Source organism: Emys orbicularis, chromosome 2, assembly GCF_028017835.1.
Source record: "Emys orbicularis isolate rEmyOrb1 chromosome 2, rEmyOrb1.hap1, whole genome shotgun sequence".
Lineage (NCBI taxonomy): Eukaryota > Metazoa > Chordata > Testudines > Emydidae > Emys > Emys orbicularis.
In genome coordinates this window covers 114,307,778-114,334,312 of record NC_088684.1, presented here as the reverse complement: position 1 = coordinate 114,334,312, position 26,535 = coordinate 114,307,778, and the positions used below count along the sequence as shown (strand labels likewise).

The 26,535-nt window shown below is 42.0% G+C and overlaps 1 protein-coding gene across 1 annotated transcript in view; it reads left to right on the top strand.

Annotated features, from left to right (window-relative positions):
* Positions 1-1,090: 1,090 nt before the first annotated feature.
* The window catches only part of PHACTR1 (phosphatase and actin regulator 1), a 169,490-nt gene continuing 144,045 nt past the window's right edge, over positions 1,091-26,535 (top strand). The window contains exon 1 of the mRNA XM_065398332.1: positions 1,091-1,244. Within this exon, the coding sequence (XP_065254404.1) occupies positions 1,106-1,244 (139 nt within the window). The 5' untranslated portion in view covers positions 1,091-1,105. The remainder of the gene's footprint in view (positions 1,245-26,535) is intronic.

Below are 26,535 nucleotides of genomic sequence, written 5' to 3'. Positions count from 1 at the left end.
TTCCACTGAGGCACTATAGAACTTGGGGGAACATAGTGGGAGGCAGAGGGGCAAAATGGCAGAAGGATGGGAAACCGTTACTTCACCTTTCATATTGGCGAAGCACATTTGATTGCAGTTTATTCTGCTTGGTTTATTTTATTTTAAAAGGAGCCTGAATCAAATGCCCTTAAACTTTGAGGAGGTTTAGATCTGATCTATGTGGTTCAGATCCATCTCTAATTTTAGTGAAATACTGATAATTTGATCACAAATGTATTAATTTTCAAAAATACCAGCATAAAGTTTTTGCCTGTAAAAGTGAGGGGGGGTGTCCCCTACATATAACTATGCATGAAAAAATCCCCAAAATTTGCAAATATGATTAATTGTCTTGCACCAAAAACAGTATAATGCTGCACGCACAGTTGACTCTTTTGCACTCACTTGCATGTGTTGTGGGTGCAGTTTAGATTTTTTTTTTTTTTTTAAGTTTTGACCAACATAAAGATTACTTGTTGCAACTATTCAACTTCTGAAAATCTTCATTAGAAATACTTTAACACAACAAACTCAGTGCAAATTGTTACCATGCTAGGAAATTCATGTTAACTGAGGCAGTAATGGCCCCCAAGGAATTTTTAGTCCTTACTACTTATCAAATAATCTTTCACATACATTGTGGTAAAGAGCTGCAATATTTCTCTTAAAACAGTAATTTGTTGTTCCTTTGCTCCTCTTTCTTTCTGTCCCTGATAAACATCAAAACTGTGAATGGAAACACCACCAAAAATAATCAATGCTTTTGTAGTCTCCCTAGAGAAAAATCTCTCTCAAGCTCCTTAGCCAATACTGGCTGGATGAGGGATTACTCAAAACCAAAGCATCTACTCCAATTAATTTGTTGTTAATATTATTAATATTGACCTTTGTAACAGGACTTGGATTCCATTTAAAGGATTAAATAAACAAAACCTTTGTCACATTATTTGACTGTTATCCGTAACCATGAAAATGTTGACCATCTGTGTGGTTCTACACGATGTTAACAACATGTCCTTCTTTTTCTTCTCCTCCTCTTCCTCTTGGGGGAAAAATAGCTGACGAAGTGGAAAGACTGGCTGCAATGCGTTCAGACTCTCTAGTACCAGGCACCCACACTCCTCCAATCAGGCGAAGAAGTAAGTTTGCCAATATAGGAAGGATTTTCAAGCCGTGGAAATGGAGGAAGAAGAAGAGTGAAAAGTTCAAACACACTTCTGCAGGTAATAAACATGCGTTGGTTGACTGTTTTTAAATTGTTTGTTCAAATGGGCTGAAAACAGTACAGAGTCATTAATAAGTAATGTAGGCACAAAAAGTGATCAACTTAAAAATATTATAACTTTGTTGGAAATGTCCTCCAAATTCTAAAAAGATTTATCACTTTGTTCTGGGCATTTTTTTAAAAATCCCATTTTTGTGTGATGCATTAAAAAACAATGGAACAATTTTGAAGGGCCAAAGCTTGCCAGAGCTGGGTACGCAACCTCTGATATTAGCGAAGCTCAGAAAAAGAAAGTAAACCAAATGAAGTCATGTTGGCTTCTGTTCTACGAGAAACATAGAGGTAGAGAGGTCAGAGTAACTGGTAAAATCAAGAGAGAACATCAGTGGAGAATGCAGTTACTTTCAAATGTTGTAAAGGTTTTTACAAATAATGAAGAATTAAAATAATAACTGGGAAAAAGCAGTTAAGACAATTTTACTTTTATATAACTGATATGATAACAAATTCTTCATTCCACTGGACTGGAATGACCAGTATCCCTTCTTGAGACAAACAAGGCTCTCCTTTCTCCATGCCTTTCTCAGATTCCCACTCTTGGACATTTTTTATAAAAAGGTATTGAAAATTGCAAAAGCATGTTTTCGTATCAGAGAGAGGGCTGAGCCAATACCCCAGATCCAAACACTAACTTTGGGGAAGCGTGGATCTGGATTTGAACTCAGACCCTTCTCCATTTTGTATCTATGAACCTTCTCCCCACTGCCCCTATGATGATTTTGAGATGGCAGTGGCAAAATAAAAATTTTCACCTCAGGCCTCTTTATGAAGATAGACCCAGAAACAGAATGCTATGGATCTCACACTTCAAGGTGCCAACAGGGATCTCACACTTGACCCCTCCCCTGTCTACAACACGGTGAAAGTTTATAGTGTAGACAGGATTTAACTGTGCACTGTGATCCTCCAGGCCCTTACTTGTGTCAGTGGTCCTTACTCACCAACAAGCAGCATTTAAGAGGGAATTCTCACATGAGTGTGAGGTAATTTCACAAGTTAGGGTTTGCAGGGTGAGCGCCTAAAACCACTCTTCAACTACATGGCTTTACAACTTCTGCCTGGTCTGACAGGCAGAGACAAATGAATTGGAATAAGTGGCTGTGTTGCTCTGAGTGACTATCTTTTTGGCTTGACAGTTGTCAAAGTGACATGATTTTGCAAAACAAATGGCCTGCCCTTCGTGTTCTATCAGTCATCGCTGTAGTTCTCTGTAGCACAATTTCTGTGAGACTCTCATAGCTCTTTTGAAACCCAATTACTAAAACATTTTAGTAACCACACAGAATAAAAACACAGTAAAAATTATATATTTCCCTCTCTTTTTTGTAGAATAAAGGTAGACACATAACAGGAAAGCCACCACAAGTTAAGTCTCCATTGATGATAAGAGAGACTGATCTAGTGTCTGATGCCTTGAATCTCACAAGGGTGATCCCTTTAATTTTTCTAGTAAATCAAAAGACAAACACACGAAATGGCATAATGAGAACCAGTAAGTAACTTCCTATTATAGGTTATCTGTCTCTGGTGCATTGATAAATGTGACTTTAAAAAAAATGCCATTAATCTCCTAGGGGAATCCACTCCAGCTTTTCACAAAATCACTAATTATAAAAAGATATTTTGCTCTGCCTCTTCTAGCTACAGAAATAGATTCCAATGTTTTCAGTCTCCACGTTGGTGATAGATTGTTATGGACCAAATCCTTAAGTCCCCTTACTCAGCTCTAGCTTCCATTGAGGTTAAAGGAAGTTTTGCCTAGGAAAGGACTGATTTTTAAGGACTAAGAGTTGGCTCTGTTTGAGGTGCCCAAGGCTAATCACTTACACCGATTTTTTATTTATTTAGATTTAAAATTCCATGCCAAAGACTTCCCAGCCAGAGAGCTGAGATCCCTCAAAATATATGTTTAAAAGCACAATAAAGAAAAGTTACTTTATTTAGAAAGAAAAGGTTTTATTAACTGATTCATGATAGGATTAAATAATTAGAGAAGCCCTAGCTTGAGTTATGTTTATTACACATGGCATATCTCAATACACCAATATTCACCTTGTGGTGCTTATCATTTCATGGTCTCTATCTTCATTGCTAAGGTGTCTCCGGGAATCAAAGATGAAGAGGGTTTATGTGTTTCTGTAATCCCTGCCCACACAGTGTGGCTGTTTGTCTCCTTCTAGTGACTGGACCATACACAGCAGTTTATGAATCTGCTACTGCCTCTGTGCTAATGTACCTGGTCCTTTAGCTAAGCAGTAGAGGTTCATGTTTTTTGATCTAGAGGTCTAGGGTTCTTTCCTTGCAGGTAACCCATCCATGGGCATCATTGCACTTCCTATATTTAAAGTGAATGTGAAAGAGAACACATTTTAAAATTGTTCATTGTTGTAAGCATAAATATTAGATTGGCCCAAACATACTCTTTGATCAAGGGCTGGATCCAGATCAGGAGTTCAGATGACACACACATTTGCAGATGATACAAAAATTGGGGGAGTGATAAATAATGAAGAAGATCAGTCACTGGTATAAAGCAATCTGGTTAGCTGGGCTCAAGCAAACCATACATGTTTTAATATGGCTAAATGTGAACGTCTACATCTAGGAACAAAGAATGTGGGCTATACTGATAGTATGGTAGACTCTATCCTGGGAAGTAGTGATTCTGAAAAGATTTGGGAGTCATAGTGAGTAATCCGATGAACATGAGCTCCCAGTGCAACACTGGCCAATCCTTGGATGCATTAACAGGGGAATCTGGACTATAAATAGAGAGGTTATTTTACCTCTGAATTTGGCGCTGGTGCTCCGATTACTGGAATACATTTCCCATTCCACGGTTCAAAGGTTGTGATAAATTGAAGAGGGTTTACAGAAGAGCAATGAGAATGATTGAAGGATTAGAAAACACACCTTATTATTGACTCCAAAAGCTCTGTCTATTTAGTTTTAACTAAGAGAAGGTTAAAGGTGACTTGATTAAGGTTCATAAGTATCTACATGGGGAACAAATATTTAAAAATGGGCTCTTCAATCTAGCAGAGAACAGTGTGATGTAATTCAATTGTTGGAGATTGAAGTTAGACAAATTCAGACTGGAAATAAGGCATCACTTTTTTAAAAGTGAGTGTAATTAATCATTGGAACAATTTACCAGGAGTTGTGGTGGATTCTCCATCACTGACAATTTTTAAATCAAGATTGGATATTTTTTTCCCTAAAAGGTCTGTTGTAGGAATTATTTTGGGAAGTTCTGTGCCCTGTGTTATACAGGAAGTCAAATTAGATTATCACAATGGTACCTTCTGGCCTTGAAATCTATGACTATGGGATTTGATTTGCGTGCACCTCATGTTTTAAAATGAACACCTCTGAGGAGATTTTCAAAACAACATACAGCAAGTTATAGGGGGGAAAAGTGTAATTCTTTCCAGAGCAATTATTTTCAACAGCTGGGATATAAAACCCTTTACAGTAGAAATTTCTACTGGAATTTCTTTGACAGACACTGTTACCAGGCTGGAACATAAATATTTATAGCAGAGCTACACTAGAAAGTTATAACATGAAATTAGACTCGGCCACACTTTAACTACAGCACAAATAAAAGTTTTAAAAAATAAAATAAAGTTTAAACAATTTATCAAAAGCTTCATCTTCTCCAGAAAGCATTATAACCTTAATTACCATGAGGGGTGAAGGCCTTTGGCAGCAGTCAGCAGTTGGATACAGTTGGCAGTCATAGCTGGGAACATAATAAAATTCTAAATGGCAAAATTGTAACACTTGATGGGGCTGTTTCTTTTAACTTATAAGAAGCAGTCTAACTGATGGCTAAGGTTAAGATTTTGTCACAGATATTTTTAGTAAAAGTCACAGACAGGTCAAGGGCAATAAACAAAAATTCACGGAAGCCTGTCCTTGACTTTTTTTTATTTAAAATACCCTGTGGGGGGATTAACTATCGGAGTCCTGCTGGGGGCTGACCTCCAGCCCCCGGGGGCTGCTGCTCCTGCTCTGGCCCCCAGGCAGCTGACCTATCCCCGACACTACTCCGGCCCCTGGGGAGCCACTGCTCCTGCACTCCTGAGTGGGGGCTTACAGGTGCTTCAGCCCCACTGCTGCAGCAGACTGAAGCGGAAGACGTCACGGAATCTGTGACCTCCATGACAGAATCAATCCTTACTGATGGCAAAAGAAGCCGACAATGAATCTTCTCCCCTCTGACAAAGTTCCTCTGCTGGATTATGCCTGTGCTACCTTAATTTGGCCCCCTTGTGTGGATGCATTATGATACAGTCTTTATTTAAATGATCACTTGCTATTTTTTTCCATTTGCTGAAACTTGGCATTTAGTCTTCCAGACCAGAAAAAAATTGTTCTACAAAATATGATTCAAGTCAGTTGGATTATTTAAGTTGTCTCCCAAAATCCAGTTGGCCAATGTGTCTTTTAACTTAATAATATGTACATTTAAAGGCTTTAATTGGATAATAAGAATCAAGTAGGAAACTAATAAAGTCAGCCCAGTGAGCGGGACCATTGTTTATAAGCTATATCAAGCTCACTTTATCCCAACAGTTGGTTACCTCTGACCAGACCCCTCTGCAACTGGCTAATCTTTTGAACTCTGCATTCCAGTATCTTCCAGACTTTAACTAGTAACTAGACAGTATTGCCACGGTTCTGACAGATCCTCATCCCACAGTGCCAGTTGTAAAATGATAAATGTAGTCTTTGTGGAAGGCTACAATTCTAAGTGTCTGTGAGAAAGTTGATGCTTACTCCTTGAGTTCCTTCTTTACATTTGCAGATTCAGTTTGGACAATATTATTTGCACTGCTATCACTGTGCTAGTTAACAAAGATAACAGTCCTAGTTTTAATAAACTATATAGTTTCATTCTCTTTCCCTGAAATTTCATCTTATAACAACTGGCCAATATGTCTCTTCATCATTTCTCCATATACTTCAAACACCTATGACACTTGTACTAATATTTTAATTATAACATTGTTTCCCTTCTTCCTTCCTTCCCTGTAATTTCAAACCAGTACCTCGTGGCCTTGGCATAAAAACCAAGCATTGTTATTTTGTGGGTTTCTTTCTCTGTACTCTTTCTCATCTAATTATTTTGCTTAAATCTGATCTAATCAAATTAAATGTAATTCTTAATTGGCATTTAAGAAGTTATTCTGCTGAAGTTTCCTCTGCAGTGTAGGCTAATGTGTGTGATTGAAAAAAGCGTGCAATGCAGTGTTTAAGGGGTCTGTCCTCACTCTTGATTAATCGTTTTAAGAGTCTGTACAAAACATTCTGCTAACATATTTGAAGCCAGGTGATACGCAGCCAAGATAGCCCCTGATTCTGCAGTCAGAACTGTGTGGAGTGTTAGAGTCACTCATGGAAAACTAAAATGTGGATCGAGAAACCCAAGATCTTTTCCAGCCTTTCCAGGGATGTAGAAAGCAAAGGCATTGGATGAAATGGCCCAGATTTTCAAAAGTGGCCTTTAATTTTGGGTGCCTCCATTTTGGGGCGCTAGGTGACGGAACTGATTTTCAGAGACGTTAAGCACCCACACAATTTCACCTGATGGCACTGGCAGTTGCAAGTGCTCAGCCCCTTTTGAAAATTAGACCAGAACCAAAAAACTGGTTGTTTGGGGGGTTTTTTAGAATCCACCCTTGAAAATTTTACCCATTGTTTTTATGGGAGTGAATAAGGACAGACTGTGGATCTCTCACCTGTTTACTCCTGTTGGACCCACGTTCCATGGAGACTTTAAAATCAAAGACCATTTTCAACCAAGCAAATAGACTAGCATCCAAAAATGTACTGCAATAAATTATCCCGCTTCGCAATATGGGTACAAGATGATGTACTGGGTCTTTTCCATCTCTATTTTCTGTGGTTTTGGAGTTGCATATTATGCATCATTTTTAAATTTGGCATTTCAAATGGCCTAAAAATCATAAAAGTTCTAAATTGTGTACAGCTATGATTTTCACACTGAGGACGATTGTAGCATTTGTCTATTTTTATGAATGAATTGCCAAAGGGGAGTTTCTGAAGAAAATGGATGTTTATTCCACTCTATAGCAGCATCTTTGTGCCTTCTTGAAATCTGCTACATAATATATTTCCTGGCTTTAAGAACCAGGCTTTGCCTAGCTGGAGTCAAAAGGCTTTTTGAGACTGTACTAACCCCCTTGCCAGCACTACACATTGCTTTAATGGGACATTTGTGAAAAGGGCCCTTAAATGTATCCCGTCTTACAAGAAAGGAATGTTTAATGAGGCTGTTTGGTTTTTATGCTAATTACACTTCCAGCTGCTGTGAAAATTATATGATGAAGCCACCCCAAACAGTAATATTGCAGCATAACTCTGCAATAATGTATTCCTGCAAAAAATAATGTAATACAATTAATCTATTAGAGAAAGGATTTACAATACGTGTTTCAAGGCGTGAAGAAGACTTGCAGTGAAATGCTCTATTAATATCTTAATCCTCTTCTTTTTATGAGGGTTAGGGAACATCATTAGCCAGATGTGTCAAGAAATATTTCACCAACAAAATTAGTAATAATGAAATATCTAGTTTTTGGGAGACAGAACAAGAGTGTCTGTCTGAAAAAGCTGATCCTCTTGTGTAACAATCTGTTCTATAGCATCAGCTGCTATCACAGTGATACATGAATGGACAACCACCCTTAAAACAGACTGGTTCTTAAAGACTAGCCCTTTTCAAATGTCTTTTGGTTAATGACAGAATACACTGAGGTTTATTTTTTTTAGATCGCATCTGACATGTGGAAACTAATGACCATTCTTCGTACGCTATTGGCCTCCATTTGTGCTCTTATTGGTTTTTTCTGTCCTTTTATAGAGGTGGAGAAAAATAACAAGATCATTCTAAAGTAAAATGGAGTCATGGGGGCATCACTATGTAACAGGAAAGAAGAACACTGTATGATTCCAAAGCACAGGGCCCATTGGCCACCTTTTCTCTTTACCTAAAGGATGCTTATCAACAGCAGGGGTCTACTTTTGGTGAGCTCATGCAGTGAGCAATTTCTAATATTCACAGCCGTGTGTATTTATTAATAATAAATAGCTGGGTCCCTTGGAATGCAGACAAGCTTCAGTCCTTAGTATTACAGAGTTTGCTGTAGGAAACATATATCCCCAGTGTAACTCCATTGACTTTCTTGGAGTTACACTAGTGATGAATTTGGCCCTTGAGATCCAGAGCAACGAAGTATAAATATTGCAGTGCCATTGGAATGGAACAGTAGGTTAACCTCTACAAGGGAAAGCTGTTAGATGTCTTCACTAAGTATTGATGGTGAAGGCATTTTATTTCTGTTGGGGATCCAAATCAACCAGCATTTCCAACAATGAGATAAATGAAGCAGAAATCCCTCAGGCTGGAGCGGTAGTATATTGATTGAGTGCTATTGTATCCATGACCTGCTGCATGTCTGACCCATATTTTACTTCTGCTACTTGTCATAGTATTGTGAGCACTGAAGTCAATGATGATAATATTGGGGTATTGTGGGGCTAGATAGAGTTTCACTAACTCTGGCAATTTTATCACAAGTCTCTCAATAGTTAGTATTTTTTCCCTTAAAGCTCCAGCTTATGGACTCAAGTGATTAGGTGAAAATTTCAGCTTAAAAAAAAAAAAAAAAAAAACAACCCTTGCGATTTCAGGAAAAATAGCTTGAAAATGTGAAGCAAGTGCATCTTAAAGGCTTAGAAATCAGAAGGCAGACCCCAAGTGTGTGTGTGTGTGTTTGTGTGTTTGTTTAAATCTCGCTATTTTCAAGCCAATCTGATGCTATTTGAGGCCTCACTTGTAACATTTGAACCTTAGGGTTTGCAATACCGTACTAAAACCAATTAATGATTGTATTGGGGCCATAATGTGATATGTATTAAAAGAGCAATAGAGATAGCTGCAGATAAGATTCATAATGGTTTGCATTGATTTGTATACACTGACACAATTAAATCTTTTGTTAAATGTATCTGAGTAGCCTGGTATTTACAGGATGTACTTTAGAAAAGAGCAATTGCAAAATAGATCAGTGACAGCTAAACCTTATTAACTACTTCTATATTTTTTCATAGAGTGTCAGGTACTTCTTACCTGATTGGAACATGGCCTTGCACGGTTAGGCTCTGATTCTGTAATTGGATGCACACGTGCAGCTCCAATTGCAGGACTGGGGTCTGAGATTGTCTTTGAGTTTTAATTTGGCATTTGTAGTTCTCTAAAATCAACAACACATTTAAACAGCAGGGCCGGATTAACGCAGGGGCTTTAGGGGCTGCAGCCCAGGACCATGGGCTAAGGGGGGCCCTACAGGCCGGATGCGGCCCGCTGCTTCTTTTCATCCAGCTCGTGGCAAGTCTCCACGCTGCGGGCTGGATACTGGTCCCCGAGCCTCAGCACCCCGCCCCCGTGGGGCTGGAGCCGCGAGTGCCGGCTCACCGATGTGCCCCTGTGGCTCCTAGAAGAGGGGCGTTCAGGGAATCTCTGCGCACTGCCCCCACCCCCAGCGTTGGCTCCGCAGCTCCCATTGGCCAGGAACCGCGGCCAATCGGAGCTGCGGGGGCAGCGCCTGCGGGCACGGGCAGCGTGCTCCGCGCACCGCACAGAGCGGCCTGGCCCCTCTGCCTAGGGGCTGGACGTGCCGGCCACCTCGGGGGGCAGAGCAGCACGGAGCCAGGGCAGGCAGGGACCTGCCTTAGACCCGCTGCACTACCGACGAGGAGCCAGCCGGAGCCTGCACCCCTACCCCAGCCCAGAGCCCCCTCCCGCACCCAAACTCCCACCCGGAGCCTGCACCCCAAACCTCCTACCACACCCCAACCCCCTGTCCCATCCCTTGGCCCCACCCCCCCAGATGGAGTTGCACCTCTCCCGCACTGCAATCCCCTGCCCCAGCCCTTAGCCCACTCCCCACAGTCCAAACCCCCAGGGGCCCACAAAATCTAATAGTCCCGGGCCCACAGGAGAGTTAATCTGGCCCTGTTAAAAAGTAACCAATCTGTTTACTGCAGTAGGCAGTATAAATTCAGCTCTTTTACTAACTTGAAATCGTTATCACTTTTGCAGTTTAACCAATGGTACCATTCACCAGCTTTTTTAAAAAGTTACTACAGAGTTCACATTTACCAATGGCTCCTGGTTGAATCTGAAGACACAAATCTGTACCTTCTCCCTGCGTTTTGCAGGACATTCTCAGTCACAAAATGCTCCTCATTAATTCTTCAATTAAAAGTAGTACAGGGCCGACAGCTGGAAGTGCATAGATAAGGCATGCTCTGAATAAGGGCCGAACAGAGCCCAGAAATACTGCTGCTTCATGTTGTCATGTAGTTATGCTGAAAATCCCTCACAGCGAGCCTGATTCTGCTCCCATTGAGGCTACGTCCTCACTACGGGGGGGGGGGGGGGGGGGGCGGGGGTCGATTTAAGATAAGCAAATTCAGCTACGCGAATAGCGTAGCTGAATTCGACGTATCCGAGCCGACTTACCCCGCTGTGAGGACGGCGGCAAATCGACCTCCGCAGCTCCCCCGTCGATGGCGCTTACTCCTACCTGCGCTGGTGGAGTACAAGCGTCGATTCGGGGATCGATTGTCGCGTCCTGACGAGACGCGATAATTCGATCCCCGAGAGATCGATTTCTACCCGCCGATTCAGGCGGGTAGTGAAGACGTAGCCTGAGGAACTGTGTTCTGCCCTTGATTTCAATGGGTGGAGTGCCTTGCAGTCAGATACCGATACTAGACACCCATACTCAGACTTAAATACAGAAGGCCTGTGAGCCCTGTTGCAGCTATGAGCTTGATCCTCTGTGATGTTGAGCGCCCGTAACTCCCACTGAAGTCAGTGGGACATAAGGGGTGATCAATACCATGTAAGATCAAGTCCTGTGTCCCTGCTTCAGGACCCAATGAGTTGCCAGGACACAGATGTGGGCCTAATGTAATTGAGAAGATCTACTACTACTACAAACAAGTTAAAAATTCAGTTGGGTAGATGTACCTTGGATGTAAGTGACATACTCTTCGTAAAATTTTGGCTAATGTGTGTGTATATTTGGATATGTCATAATTGGCCACATGGCTAGTGACTTTTCCAGAGTTGATCTCTTTAGGAGGATTTCATTTTACATTTTTTAATAATCAGTCTGAATTATTTTCAGCAGCCCATTTTGGAGGTTCTTTTTTCCCAGTGGATGGAAATGATTTTCCTGCATTTTAAAATAGGTGCAATGTAATATTAATGTGCCTGGTGTTCAGGAGATGTGACTGGCCAAAACAGTAGCACAACAGCTCACTAGTGCAATAGTAATAATAGCTCCGGAAGCTAAGGAAGTTAGTTCAGTCCTTGCAGAAATCAGCCTACGCAATTCTCCACTTACTCCCTTTGTCTACAGGCCAGTATTTCCCAAACGACATATCAGTGCTAGTGCTGGAGGTTTTTGTGACCGGTACTGCAGGCACCATCATAGACCACAGGCTTTTTTGCTGAGCCATTATACTGCCACTGGCCAGCTCTCAGTCAGCTATGTGCATCCGAACTCACCTTCGAGTTTGGGCTGCTCAAAAACCCAGTCTTATCAGGGCAAGATTGGATTTCAAGTTACACTGCAGCACAATTGAATGGAAGACAACAGGCTGACTGGTATCACTGAGGGTTACAAATAAATCATCTCTTATGATTTTAGATGGGGAGAGAAATAATTGCCCACAAGCAATGCGTAGAATTGGTTGGTAACCACAGTAAAGGGGAGCGGCAGTTCAAAAGCCATCATTTTCCAGCTCCTACCACCATTCCCAAATGGACGGTAGTCCTGTACTCAGATATATTTGGGGCTATGCAGGTTTTGAGGGCATGACCATTAGAAGGAAGAGAACAAAGGAATGCTGCTCTAGGTGGCATCATCCTCCTGCTCGCCTCTAGAAATGCATAGAGAAATTAAATTTGATCCTCTGATCTCTAATGATCATGAAAACCCATTCTCTCCCGTTCCCAGCTGATTGCACTCTATCCTCCTTTCCAGAAGGATGAGAAAGTGTTAACAAGAACACAACTCCTAAGGAAGCCATGTTGCCAGAAAAGAGAAGTAGGGGGCAGGGAAGCATTGTCTGGTATCCTGTCTCTGACAACGGCTAGCACCATAATGTTTCAGAGGAAGGTACAAAACGCCAACAATAGATCATTTTTAATAATGTGCCTACAAGGAAAGTTCTATCCTAACCACAGGCTGTTAGGGCCTGATCCAGAGCCCACTGCTAGCAATGACTTTTCATTGACTTCCCCACAGATCTCAGGGAACACTCATAGAGTTAGAGAACCACACCCATTATCCTTCTTTGGCTATGAAAACCGCAGTCTCCCACTGGGATGATCTTTTGAGAGAAAGCGTGTGGAGTTTCCTTTTATCTTTGGCCTTCCTGGTAGTTTTTATGGAGGAGGCATGATTTGGTCCTTAGTGTGGTAACCTGGTACAGTTTCCCCCAAAGTCTGGGAAAACTGTTCTAGACGATCCCATTTATTTTAAAGTATTTTCCCCCCTCCCATTAACTGAAAAATATACAAAGTTAGTTCAGCTCTAAAGATCTGATTTACACTAATAAATGTCATTATGGATGTTGTTGTATTTGATATCAGAAAATCAAAGACTTCAGTAATGAGCCATTTGCTCATTGAACCTTGGCTTATTCAACCCATGAAATGAACAGTATTGAAAATTTCACGAGTGGCTTAATTAGCTGGGGATGTACAACATCAAAAAAGAAAAGTCTATCGCAATGTCCATATAAATAATACGCTTTTTATCCATGGGTCAGTTGAACCCCTTCCACCTCTTACAGAGAGTATCTTTCTAATATACAGATCGTTTTCTTTGACAATGATCTGATAATTGAAGATTTGATATATGAGGATTATTTTTACAAGGGGATAAATCTAATGCTGTGCCTATTTAATCTCAGTGATCTTTTATTACAGCTGCTCATCTCTTCTGGCTGAAAGTAATTAGAGTAGGGATGAGCTCTTGGACCCCTACACCAGGAATGGGGTATATAGTATAGTCCCCTTCATTTAGATGGTCTCAGTCTCTTCTGAAGATCTAGTGGGGAACCTGCAAACCTTAAATATTGTTAGACTGCCAGGACAGGATAGTGCATCTTGGTCAAGCAAAACAAAATTATGAATTATAGTAGTGCCCTATGGTCCCAACCAGGATCAAGTCCCTGTTGTACCACACATTGTAGAAGCACATAGGAAGGCATATACTCTGGTCCAAGAAGCCATAAATATATAGTGTATTTATGTGTGTACATATGCATGTATATATAAAATATCTTTCATTAGATGTCTTCATAGCCTCATAGAAGATCATTGCATGACAATTGAGGAAAATAGGAGTTTTATCTGAGTAAGATCTAAAGCATTTCTCCCTTTAAGACAACATGCCTTGTACAAGAGAATGATTTTTCTGTGTGCATGTCTGTTCTCTTTCAAGCATATTTTCATCCAGGAAATACAGTATGTTATCATGTTATGCACTGTTTTTGAAAGTGCTCACCAGCATGAGTCACGGTTCTATAACCTAACCTTATATGGAGTGGGGAGGAATACTTTATACCATGAGGTGCTGTGTGATTTACATGATCCTCTTTTTTGTTTTCCTGTGTTTGTGGAGATGGTGGCCACCCTAATTAGGTGCTGAGAATGGGTATTAAAAATTTTCTAGGAAAGCTAGAAAGAAAATAGAATTCTATAGCAAAAATCTACAACAATGCAGAGTAAAGGTTCCTTGGTAGTATGTCGTCCCCTTGAAGAACGCTGAGTTGAGCAAATACCAAACTTCTGAAAACCAGGAAATTCACAGTTAAGGTTGCCCATGCCGACTTAACTCTGCCCTCTTTCAGCAAAGCCCCAATATGCCCTGTTATCACATATACCTTTATTCTGCCAACCCCAAAGTTGCTAAAAGCTCTTCTCTTCCTTTTACAACCCATTCATACTCACACACAGGATTCCATCTCTAGTGCTGCACAAAAAAACCCCCAAAAGCACACCATATCTAGGTACAAACATGGGAGGGGAGAATACAAGTCTGACAGGTGCCCTGCCCCTATTTTGCTCTAGTCCCCTTTCCCATTGTCCCACCCTTCCACTCCCTCTTAAACCCCATGGCCCCCGTCACCTGAGTCCCCAGCCTCTCTCCCCTCCACTTCCATCTATCCCCATTTATGCCCCTCTTCCCATATTCTCCCATTTCTCCATCCCCTAATTATCCCTTCTGTTACCAGATTTGCCCGTTACTTTGGGGTATGCTCATTTATTAGGGTTACTCTTCTGGAGCTATCCTGCAGGACCTAGGTTCTCCCTGCTGCAAGTTCCCTCCCAATGGAGCTATCCTGCAGGACCTAGGTTCTCCCTGCTGCAAGTTCCCTCCCAATGGAGCTATCCTGCAGGACCTAGGTTCCCCAGGGCTGGGTTCTTCCAGCCCCAGAATCAGACGTGCACACACATTAACAGAGGACCAGTTTAATCAGCACTCCCAAGCTGACCCCTTATATGCCTCTGGACTCGGCAGATTGGGTCAAGCAGCACTTCCAAGCTGCCACCCTCATATGTCCCAGGCTCAGCACGTCCCTATCCCCACTTTCATGTTACAATTGTTCTGGTAGTAACCCACTTGATGAGCAAACCCCATAGGATTTTTGGGTGCTGCAGCGATCTTTTAGCTCAGATACAAGGAGTGTTGCTGCAGAGCGAATGAGGAAGCCAAAAAAACACCCATGAGGGGGGGAGAGAGAGAGAAAAGCAACAAGCTTAACCATGAAAGTTATTTATTGCCAGGTAATAACCATAGGGAAGCCAAACAAACAAAACAGTTATAATATTAAATCTAACTTAAACTTGATTATAAAAGTCAGGTTTAGAAAACTATAACTGCTAACTATAACAAGTCAGGGTCAGAAGGCTACACCGAGAGAGAGAGAGAGAGAGAGAGAGCTGGATTCCCACCACTCCGTGAAGCTTGAATCGATCGGGGGTCCCAGGTGGTGGTGGTAGCTGAGGGGCCAGAGTGCTGGAGACAGGCAGAGCCCCCAGCAATCAATCGGGAGAAGATGACGTCCCAATGGAACTGATGCAGATTTTGGATCCAGGCATCAGAACACTTACTTGAGCATGGGTAGGAGTTTTTGTAGGGAAACAACAATGGTTCAAGGGAGAACACTAGATTTGTTTATGGGTAAACTGAGTATACCAAAGTTGTTTTGTTCAGGCTAGACAATAGGAACTGATCATTCCTTGGAGGGCATTCACAATGCAATTAGGGAGCTTCACTATTTTGGATACCAATAAAGGATTTATTACTAGAATTGGTCTGATAACTACTGAGCTGGGTGAGTGCAGGTGTGGGTTCATTAACATCTGGAGCAGAGATTTCCCCCATCATGCAGTGCTTCCCTGCTTTTCTGGTCCCAGAATTCCATGCGGTTCTTGCCTTGGAATCTCTGTTCTCCATTCTGTATGCTAATGGAGATGCCTCCCTGTCCCATCTTCGACGCAAATGAGGCTAGGGGAGTTTCCTTGATACTGTCACCCTTGTCTGGAGGGTTTAGGTGTGTCTCCCACTGCCTTTTCATTGCTTTTTGTAAGTATTTCTTCTGATCGGTTTTGGTTCAAGCAGAGGCTAAGGGGGAGGGGTGTCTTTCGTGAGTCAGACAGGCTGCGTACTGTGCCCTGGTTCCCCAAGAACACAGAGCTGACAGGTAACACTTCCTTTCCAGAAAGCATTCACATGTGTAATTTCCACTCATGACTCACAAATTGTAGCAATCTCCAGCCACTTAATCCAAAACTTCTTTGTATCTCAGGAGGGGTGTTGTGATTAATTTATCCTTAGATATGTTAACTGAAGGGTGAATTCACAGCCACCAAGAGGTTTGTGATTCATCCAGTCATTATTACCTCTCAGTTTAATAGTACAAAATGAAGGAAATCATTTTTGGGGTGAGCCTGTAACTCAGGAACCTCTCAATCAAATGACTTCAAATTGGGAACACTATCTCCACCCCATGTCCCCATGAGGCACGCCAAATTTTGAAGCAATCCAATTAACCATTTGGATTTTAGAGCACTTACAAGAGTCAAGCTTTAAAGGGTATCAAATGGCAGGAATAGAAACCGTCCAGCCTTTTTTCTATATTGGTGCTTGTGCAGTGTAAAAAATATGTATTTTCTTAAATACTGTTCTCAGTCTGCATCCTTCAAAGATTTAGTGGGTGTCATGCACTACCTTGGGTAAAATCTGACAGATTGAGGCCATTTTGACCTGCATCACTTCAGTAATTTGATCTCTAGTGCTGAGCAAAAAAAAAAAAACCCACCTCCAAACTATTTTTTTAAGTAGCTGTTTTTTCTGGGACTTGTATCTCCAGAAACCCTGGCTCAAATTATTCCAAATTTGGGTCACTAACCCTACCCTACACCGACTTGAGGCTCACCAAATTTCAAAGAAATCCAACTCAGTATGTTGATTTTAGAGCACTTAGAACAGTGGCTCTCAAACTTTTTTACTGGTGACCCCTTTCACATAGCAAGTCTCTGAGTGTGACACCCCTTATAAATTAAAAACACTTTTTTGTATATTTAACACCATTATAAATGCTGGAGGCAAAGCGGGGCTTGGGGTTGAGGCTGACAGCTCATGACACCCCCCCCCCATGTAATAACCTTGTGACGCCCCAGTTTGAGAACCCCTGACTTAGAAAGGTCAACTTTTAAACAGGTATTGTGACAAAAGCTTAACTATAGCGATCCTGCCGGAACACTCTACTATGATGTGCTCTTTTTCTGTACTAGTTGAAAATTTGCCTCTAATGCCAGACCTTGTGTATGGATGGCTTTGGAGAATTGTATTGTTAAATAAAACTCCTTATTATCTCCAGCTAAACAACTGCTAGGGCAAAAGTAACACTGAAATGCCACTTGTAGCTTATTTGATATGTGTACTTGGTCTGAAACTCTCCACAGAAAGGGTTAAACAAACAAATGGCTGGTTGCTGTGATCACACATGGATGCTAAGGGTATTGTATGGGGTAAGTACCCTTTTGTCTGGATGGCGACTGAAGCCAGCTCCAATGAACACTAAATATAGCATATAGTTGAACCTGTCTGAGAATGTATTTGTGCTGCAGAGCAGCAGAACAAAAGGAGGGTTAATGATCAGGATGCCCAATCCCACTTTAGTATTGAGTACAGTGAGCTCAATCTGGTCATGCCATGTGGTCTAAGGAGTTTCTCAGTTGAGGGTAAAAGGGAACAGTACACTAGGAACAGTGTGTTGAAGGCAGGAAAGAAAGACCACGGGTCAGAGAGGAAGTTACTTTCTGGCTGCAGGGCTGGACGCAATGATGTCTTAGCTGGAGGTTCTGCATATGAAATTGCCTGAGTGTTTTACAAAAAGCTGCAAAATCTGTTACGCCTCAACATAGGAGCAAATGGTGGAGGGGGGGATTACTGGGGAGGGGCACCAGCTAAAGGGGAGGACACGTGACCTCCCCACGTGACTCCTCCCCAGCTGATCTGTAAGAAGCTGGGACAGTATTTTTCACTATTTAAGAGCACCATGTACTACACAAGAAGTATGAGTTATTCTTTTCATCTTCTCCTCCCAATGAGATACGTTATTGAAGCACAATGAAATAAGGGATGGGCAAACAAATCAGGGAAAAAATAAGAACCTCTCTCCCCAGTCCTTCCCTTACACAACCTGAAAAACTTCACCTATCTATCTAAAATAAACCCATTTGCATTATTCAGAAATGTATAGTTTAAAGAGTTCCTCAAGGCTCCTGGCCCCTCCTGCCTCTCCCCCACCCACCCCCCATCTCCCCTCTCATCCCCACTGTCTCCCTGGGCTCCCCTCTCTCCTCTCCCCTCCCCCCCGAACACCCATCTCCCTTCTTGGCTCCCACTGCTTCCCCCAGACCACATGGCTGCTGGCCCCTGCTGCCTCCCCCAGCCCTTCCCCCCATAATCCCTCCCATCCCCCATAGGTCCTGCCCTCCCCTGGATCCCCTTCCTTCCCTCCCAATACCCTGACTCCCCAAACTCCCTTTGCTTACCCCAGGCAGTGGCACTCAGGCAGGCTAGTCTAGGCAGCCATGTACCTGAGCAGCAGGTAACAGGAAGGAACACACAGAAAAGCTTCCCCGTGCCCTCTCTGGCAGAGAGCTGGGCCAACAGCCCAGTCTTCCTCCCTTGCTCTAGGCGCCATAGAATGTGGATCAGCAGGATTGCTAGTTGCTGGTGCCTTTTCCATGCACATGTCTGCAGCTGCGCTCCAACTTCAAGTGGCAGAGATGTTTTTTCCCACCCCCCAGGAGTCTGGGGAGGGGCATGTGACCCTTCTTGCCCCTCCCAGACATTGCCTAGTGATTAGATTTCCATTTAGAAAAGGCCATAAATCCAACAGTCAGGTGAAAGGATTAGGAGAACATAAGAATTTCAATTAACACAGGAATACGTGCAAACAAGGAATAGGAAAATGTCACCTGGAAAACACTATCTGCTCTTTCCTAGGCATATAGTAGAATGTTGCTTTTGCATGTGGGGGTTATGTAAGTCCACTGAGATACCAGGACTGACCAACTTGGCACAAGTGAAGAATGTGACTCTGTACTGTCTGGTTAAAAGTCCCCACTTTGTTTCATCCACAAAGTTTCAGTGTTTCCAGGCAACTGTAGGGAATGGAAGATTGTGTGTGACTGCTTAACAGTATCTCTGATTTTTTTTCAACTCAGCCGCTGTGGTTCATTATGTCCACTCCTTCTGTCAAAGCAATGATTGTTAAATCTCTCTTTGAGTAAACCTGCTCTGTTAAACTTCTAAACCATGGACTACTTGGTCTATTTCTCAGTAGGCATGTACTGGAGGGCTACAGAGTTCTGTCATTTTCATTTCAGAATAGAGAAGGAAGCACTTCAGGAGACAAGGGACAGGAATGGAAAGGTTTCTCTCTGTGATCCTGTATAAATATGTTTTCTTTTCCTAAAGCTCTGTCTGGACTGTGTAATCTGCTCTGGTTGCTAGATATTTTCAGGATCATGTGATCTCAGTAACACACAGTTATACATTTTGTGTGTCACTGCGGTGTGTAGTTGCTGAGGCCCTGATTCAGGACTGCAATTAAGCATCTGTTTAAGACCATTCTTATTCAGGACAGGAGTTAAGCATGTGATTAAATCCTATAACTTCACTGGAATTTTTGCACATGCTTAAGTGCTTTCCTGGACAGGGGTGCATCCTTGAATCAGGACTGAGGAAGCAAATCCTACCCTCTATTAAAATAAGTGGCAAAATTCTATTGACTTCAATGGGTCCTGATCTGGCCTGGTATGAAAAGTGAATAAAGTCAGACAGTTTTATTTTTAAAATCTCAGTAATGCCAGATAATTAAAAGACCATTTAAAGTGATACTCTCAGGTTAAAATCATGTATTTAAAAAAAGGTTATACTAAAACAGACAAATTCAGACTAATTTTCTTTTTGTCTCCATTTATGCTATTTGTTTATTTTTTTAACTTCACTCTGCTTCAATAAAGGAAACACACTAGTCAGGTTAGTCTCTAGTCAGTTTCATTTTTTGGTTCTCATGAACTAGCAAAAGAGTTCTCAAACTTTTTCAGTATGGAGCACATGTTAGCAGAGAGATTGCCTCATGCACAGGGCCGGCTCTGGCTTTTTTGCCGCCCCAGGCAAAAAAGCCTCCGCCGCGCCCCCCCCCCCCCGCGGGGGGGGGGCGGAGCCCGGGGGGGGCGGCGAGCCCCGGCGGGGGCTCCGCTCTCCCGCAGAGGGGAGGGCGGCCGGAGCCCCGGGGCGAGGGTGGCGAGCCCCGGCGGGGGCTCCGCTCTCCCCCCGGCGGCCGGGGGCAGGGCGCCGGGGGGGAGGGCGCCGGAGGGGAGGGCGGCCGGAGCCCTGGGAGGAGGGCGGCGAGCCCCGGCTGGGGCTCGGCTCTCCCCCCGGCGGCCAGAGCGCAGGGCGGCGAGCCCCGGCAGCCGGGGGGAGGGCGCGGGGGGGAGGGCGGCCAGAGCGCCGGGGGGAGGGCGGCGAGCCCGGCTGTGGCCCCGCTCTCCCCGGCGGCCCGATCGCCGCGCCGCCCCACTCCAGGTGCCGCCCCAAGCACCAGCTTGGTTGCCTGGTGCCTGGAGCCGGCCCTGCTCATGCACCAACTCCTCTTCCATTCATGATCACGTTAACAACCCTGTGGCAACTGCAGCAACTGCTTAAGTAATAAGAGGAAAGCATTTAGGCAATTTTAGCTGTCCCTTTACAAAACCTAGCAGCTGGAAACAAGGAATACTCAACATCTTGTGGCCAATCGATTTTCTGTGGGCAAGCAGCAAGCGCTCAGTTAGGAAGCCTCTGCATTAGCAGCACAGTGCTACAGTGATTGAGTTGCTAATGCTGCAGAAGAATGTTACATCTAAACATAATGCTGCAGAAGAATGTTACATCTAAACAAAACTATCTTTGAATTTCTCCAGCTGTTGGGTTTCAAAAGTTTCTTCAGCAACCAAATAAAATTTAAAAATCGGGGCAATTTTAGATATGGTGTGAGCTTACTGACTTACATGCATTCATTTACAATTGGGTTGAACTGGTTCTATTCTATTATGATTATGCAGCAGACTGGACTAGAAGACCTCTCGAGGTCCCTTCTAGTCCTATGATTCTATAATTTTTTTGATAACACCAGTTACCATGTCATCTAGTGTACTTTCCAGTGGTTTATTATATTTCATCAAAACTCAGACTGCCACATACTTTTTCTGTATTTCCTGCCCCAGCATTGCTGACTGTATTTAGGGCATTTATACTTAAGCTTTGGATTTAATTTTCCTATGTTCTCCATATTATTGAAAATATATATAATTGGCTAGTAGTTTCTCTTTGACACAACCCAGGTTATATCTGCGCTTACTCCTGCAGAGAAGTCACAATCTGATGTTAATGACATCACAAGCTACTAGTGCTGAAATTGTGACATTGCAGTCACAGCATGATTTCAACACAAGCACACACAGAAAGAGAAGATTGTACCTAGTTGCCATGATGACAGGAATGCTAAAATAGCCTAAACAAACTAGGCATGAGATCCTCATTCTCATTCCAGTCCATTTATGCTGGGTAAAGGGGCTCTAACAGCCCTGGATCTGGCCAGGAGAGAATTCCCCCAGTGCAGCAACTGCAGAAGTTAGCTATAAAGCTGTCTTCTGAGGACTCCTGCACATTAAGTCCTGGCATGGGGGTTGTGGCAGGGGGATATCAAGGACAAAAAGGGCATCAGGGGCAGGGCCACAGCATGCAGCACTGAAGAGATTCTAAGCAGTATTACTGTCTGCAGGACAGCCCAGGAGGCTTCCATTACTTACACCGGTCCCCAGGGATTAGGAGGATGCAAAGTTGACTTAAAGCCACGTTAGTCCCCTCTTATGCCTGGGCTGTGTGTTCTGTGCTGTGCCTCTTAGGCTAGGTCTACACTACAGCGGGGGTCCGACCTAAGATACGCAACTTCAGCTACGTGAATACCGTAGCTGAAGTTGCGTATTTTAGGTCGGCTTACCTAGCGGTGAGGACGCGGGAAAGTCGACCGCTGCCGCGCTGCCGCCGACTCCGCTGCCGCCTCCTGCCGAGGTGGATTTCCGGAGTCGACGGCAGAGCGATCAGGGATCGATTTTACCGCGTCTTCACTAGACGCGGTAAGCCGATCCCCGATAAACCGATTGCTACCCGCCGGATCGGCGGGTAGTGAAGACAAAGCCTTAGAGGTACAATATAGAAGCTCATTCAAAGAGATGAGGTAGGAAGAAGCTAACCCTTGACTTTTATAACAAAATGTTCATAGACAGTTAAGAAAAATGATGAAACCCACATGAAAAGCAATGGCTTTATATTTAGAATATGATTAATAGTAACGTTTTCTGTTATGTGCAAGGTTGTTGTTTTTTAAGTTAGTGCTATGATACCATCTGGATACCTTGAAACGAGGGGGGGGGAGACTTCTTGATGTTCTTTAGGGATATTCTGCTTTGATTCGCACCCTCATTTCAAATACCTGAGACAAAGTATACTCTGTTATGCCTGTGTGTTCCTACTGAAGCCAGCTGGCCAATTGTCTTGTCTCTTGTGCATATGTAACTTCCATGTTTCTCTTGTCTCCTTCAGTCAAACTATGGGCTAGCTTCTGTCTCTTCACCCTATAGTTATCCATTTATTTATATAACTTATTTACCAGTATTGATCCAGAGCTAACATTCTAAACTGAAAGCTGATCCTGTTTTCAATATCTGAAGATAAAAAACAGTGTGAAAGACTACAGAGATTTGGTCTCCGATATTTCATTATTTCATTATTGTATCTGTGCCTTATTTTCTACCTAGAGTAGTTTTAAATGACTAAAAAGAGTGGAAGATGGGAAAAGTGGGAAGACAAACAGAAATAATGAAGGTCTAAAGTATATTTACGTCCTTATCACTCAAAATATTTAGTGTTTTCTTGTTTAAAAACCCTGGTGAAAATCTGTAAATTGACACGTCTAAGGGATAGTAAATTCAATTCTGGTGACACTGGTAGCCAAGGGACAGATTGATGTAAACAATTACACTGCGAGGTTAAACTTAGTAAAGAAACATTTTAATCTCTGAGTGTAGGAAAAGAGCCATACAGAGCAGCCTGCTTGAGGGCAAAAAAAAAAAGAAAATTATACTGCATAGCCCAGTAAACTGAAATGAGTTAAACAGGCATAAAATGGTGTGCGTTTTTGTTATTCGTTTCTGTATTTTGTTTTAGTTTGTTAATTTTGCTGTATCATTTAAATGTCATTCCAGTTCTTATCCATTAGAACATAAAACCATCTCTAGCTTTAGTTATGTAAATGTAAACATATTTTATATTGTTATTTCAAAAAGAAATATAGATTTGAATTGGTTGCCTCAGAACAACAAGCAAAGGCAATGGGGCACATCAATAATAGATTTGTTTTCAGTTTCTCCCAACCTTGGAACAAGATGTCAGAAATTATAGAGACAAGGTGGGTGAGGTAATATCTTTTATTGGACCAACTTCTGTTGGTGAAGGAGACAAACTTTCAAGCTTTACATAGAGCTCTTCTTCAGGTCTGGGAAGTACTCAGTGTCACAGCTAAATACAAGGTGGAACAGATTATTTAGCGTAAGTAGTCAGCACATACTATGAGACCATTCAAGGTAAATTGACCCACTAACATGGGTCTTATACATTCCTATCACAACATGTGGTGTATCTCATCCAGTACACTGAATGACCCAATATGAGTGAAACAGAACAATCACTATGCTCTGGAGTGAACTCACACAGAAAAATGATAAAAGAGAAAAATACTTTATCATCTGTGGATAAACACTTTTCACAAAGCAATCACTCCATATCTACAGGTTTCAGAGTTCAGTTCTCATCCTCAAAGAAAACTTCCACAGCACCTTCAAAAGATGATCTTGGAAGCTTAAATTCATAATTTTGCTAGATGCTAAAAATCATGGATTTAATAAAGACACTGAATTTAAGGTTTATTATAACAATCTGTAACCCGTTAATCCCCCTTTTTTGTCCTATGTCTGCAGAAGTGTTAACTGGCCTCTTCGCCTTGAATGGTTTCCTACATTATGTTTACTACTTATGCTAAACAATCTTTTCCACCTTGTATTTAGCTGTCACACTCTGAGTACTTCCCAGACCTGAAGAAAAGCTCTGTGCAGCTTGAAAGTGGTCTCTCTCACCAGCAGAAGTTGTTCCAATAAAAGATATTACTTTACCCACCTTGTCTCTCTAATGTCTTGGGACCAACAAGGCTACAACAACACTGTAAACAGAAATTATTGATTCGGGCCATGTCTACACTACCACTTATGTTTGCAAAACTTACATTGCTCAGGGCTGTGGAAAAAACACACTGCGGAGCGACATAAGTTTCACCAGCATAAGTGGTATTGTACACAGCACTGTCTCCCGCTGACATAGCTAACGCCGCTTGTTGGAGGTGGTTCATTTATGTCAACAAAGAGAGCTCTCTCCTGTCCGCATAGAGTGTCTACAGGAGAGATGTTAAAGCATCAGTACAGCTGTGCCACTTTAAGATCTTTAGTGTAGTTATATGTCTTATTTGACCATTGCTCAATATAAAAAAAAAAAACGAGATGGATCTAGGTGGGAAGGTGTGGTGTGGGATGAAGAGTGACTGTGTAGTGTACAGGCCTATGAAAGAACCTTCATAATTCTTCCCATTTCATCTTGTTTTGATGTATAACTCCAAATGGACATTGCATTCTGTCCAACTGCATGCAGATATGCATGTATATACTGAGATTTTTCAACCCTCTCTAAGGATTTTATACCTGCAAGTCCTATGCGAATTAATGGGAACTGGATGTCCTAATGTCCAAGGATCCTAGGCGGCTTTGAAAATCCTTGTCACAATTTACAACATTTTGTCTTTCCATCTGGATCCAAAAGCTGCCTATTCTTGCTCTTAGTTCACAACGGGACATTGAAAGATGGCCACTGTTCCCTACTGTCATTTTCAAGTGAAACTGAATGAAACCCAGAAGTAGAAAGCATAATGAAACTTCCCAGGTTCATATTGTATTTCCTCTATGCCACACTGAGTTTGAATGAACACAAGGCTTTATGTGAAAATCAAGGGATGTAACACCATGCAAACCAGAACTGACAAAATAGTTGAAAATTGTGAACTGAAAATGGCACACTTCACACAGCTCTAGTTGTGGAGGCTTTGTAATATATAGTAGTATGAAGGCAAATTGAAGAGATACATGGTAAAGATTCAGTAGAAGGAACAGGCAGATACTGCATTTCCAATATTATCAAAATCAATCACTATACAGATGTAGATAGAAAAGTCACACTGAACAATAACTTTCTTGGGCGTGTAAACTCTGACAAATCTAATTTAGAGCAGCTCAGACTATTTACAACATACGAGTGTTTGCAGGCCCTGTTTCAGCTACTATGTGATGTTTCTGGTAAAAAACCAGCTTAAAGCGATGCCATTATATTGAGTTTCCAACTGTCCAAAAACTTTCTGACTATGCCGGGGGTAAATTAACAAACCAATGGCTTTTGAAGACAAACCAAGGCAGCCACATTTTCAGAAGTCACCACTTATTTGGTCATTTTTAAGAATGTTGGTCTTACTATTCAAAACTGTTAAGTCCCAAAAGGCATCACTTAATTTTTAATCTTTTCACATGCCTTTATTACGCTATTTCCTACTTCAGCCTATTGAATATATATCTAATTTAATCTGTTTAATATTATCAAGGGGCTTTTCAAGTTCTTAGCAAGCCTTCTCAATGGCATTTCCAGTAAAGTAGTGTCTGGGGTCAATCAGATGTATTAAAATGGTGGTTATTAATTCTGACCTGCCATCAATGACAAAGTAGACCAAATTTTCTCTTCTAGTGCTATGGTTATCAGTGTGGTATCAGAGCACTTTACAAGCTTTTAAACATTTTAACAAGGTTCTTACATTTCTCATTTCGCCTCCCACATAGTTTTTATTGTGGTTATTATTATTTTTTATTTTTAATCCTGTGGGGAAGCTAAGTAGAAATTTTGCCTTAGGTGCAATTGAGCACACAATTTGACCCAGAATGACAGTAATAGCACTAGTTAATTAGAGGACTAATCAGAGTCATGGCAACACCCACCACTAATTAGAGCATCTTGTTCAGTAGAGTCTGGGAAATGACCGTAAATGGAACATTCTTACCTCTAGACCACAACGTTGCATGGGTTGTTTTCAGACAGCTGGTAATTAAAATAGAATTTAAGCTTATAACTATTGCTGATGTCAGAGCCCAGTTCTGAGAAGCACTATTGATAAAAGATGTCAGTCTTCTCACCTGAAATATGCTAAAGACAGAGAACTCTTGCACTTCTTTTTTATACAAATGCAACTCCCAGCAACCAGTAAGAGGGATTTCATATTTAAATGTGTGTGAATTCCCTCTTGTTGATTTGCTGTGATTTGCAGTTATCGAGAAAAGAAGTGTAAGAGCCTTCTGTGCGACTTTCTCATGTATGTCGCAGAATATATTTATCAGTACTGTTGGA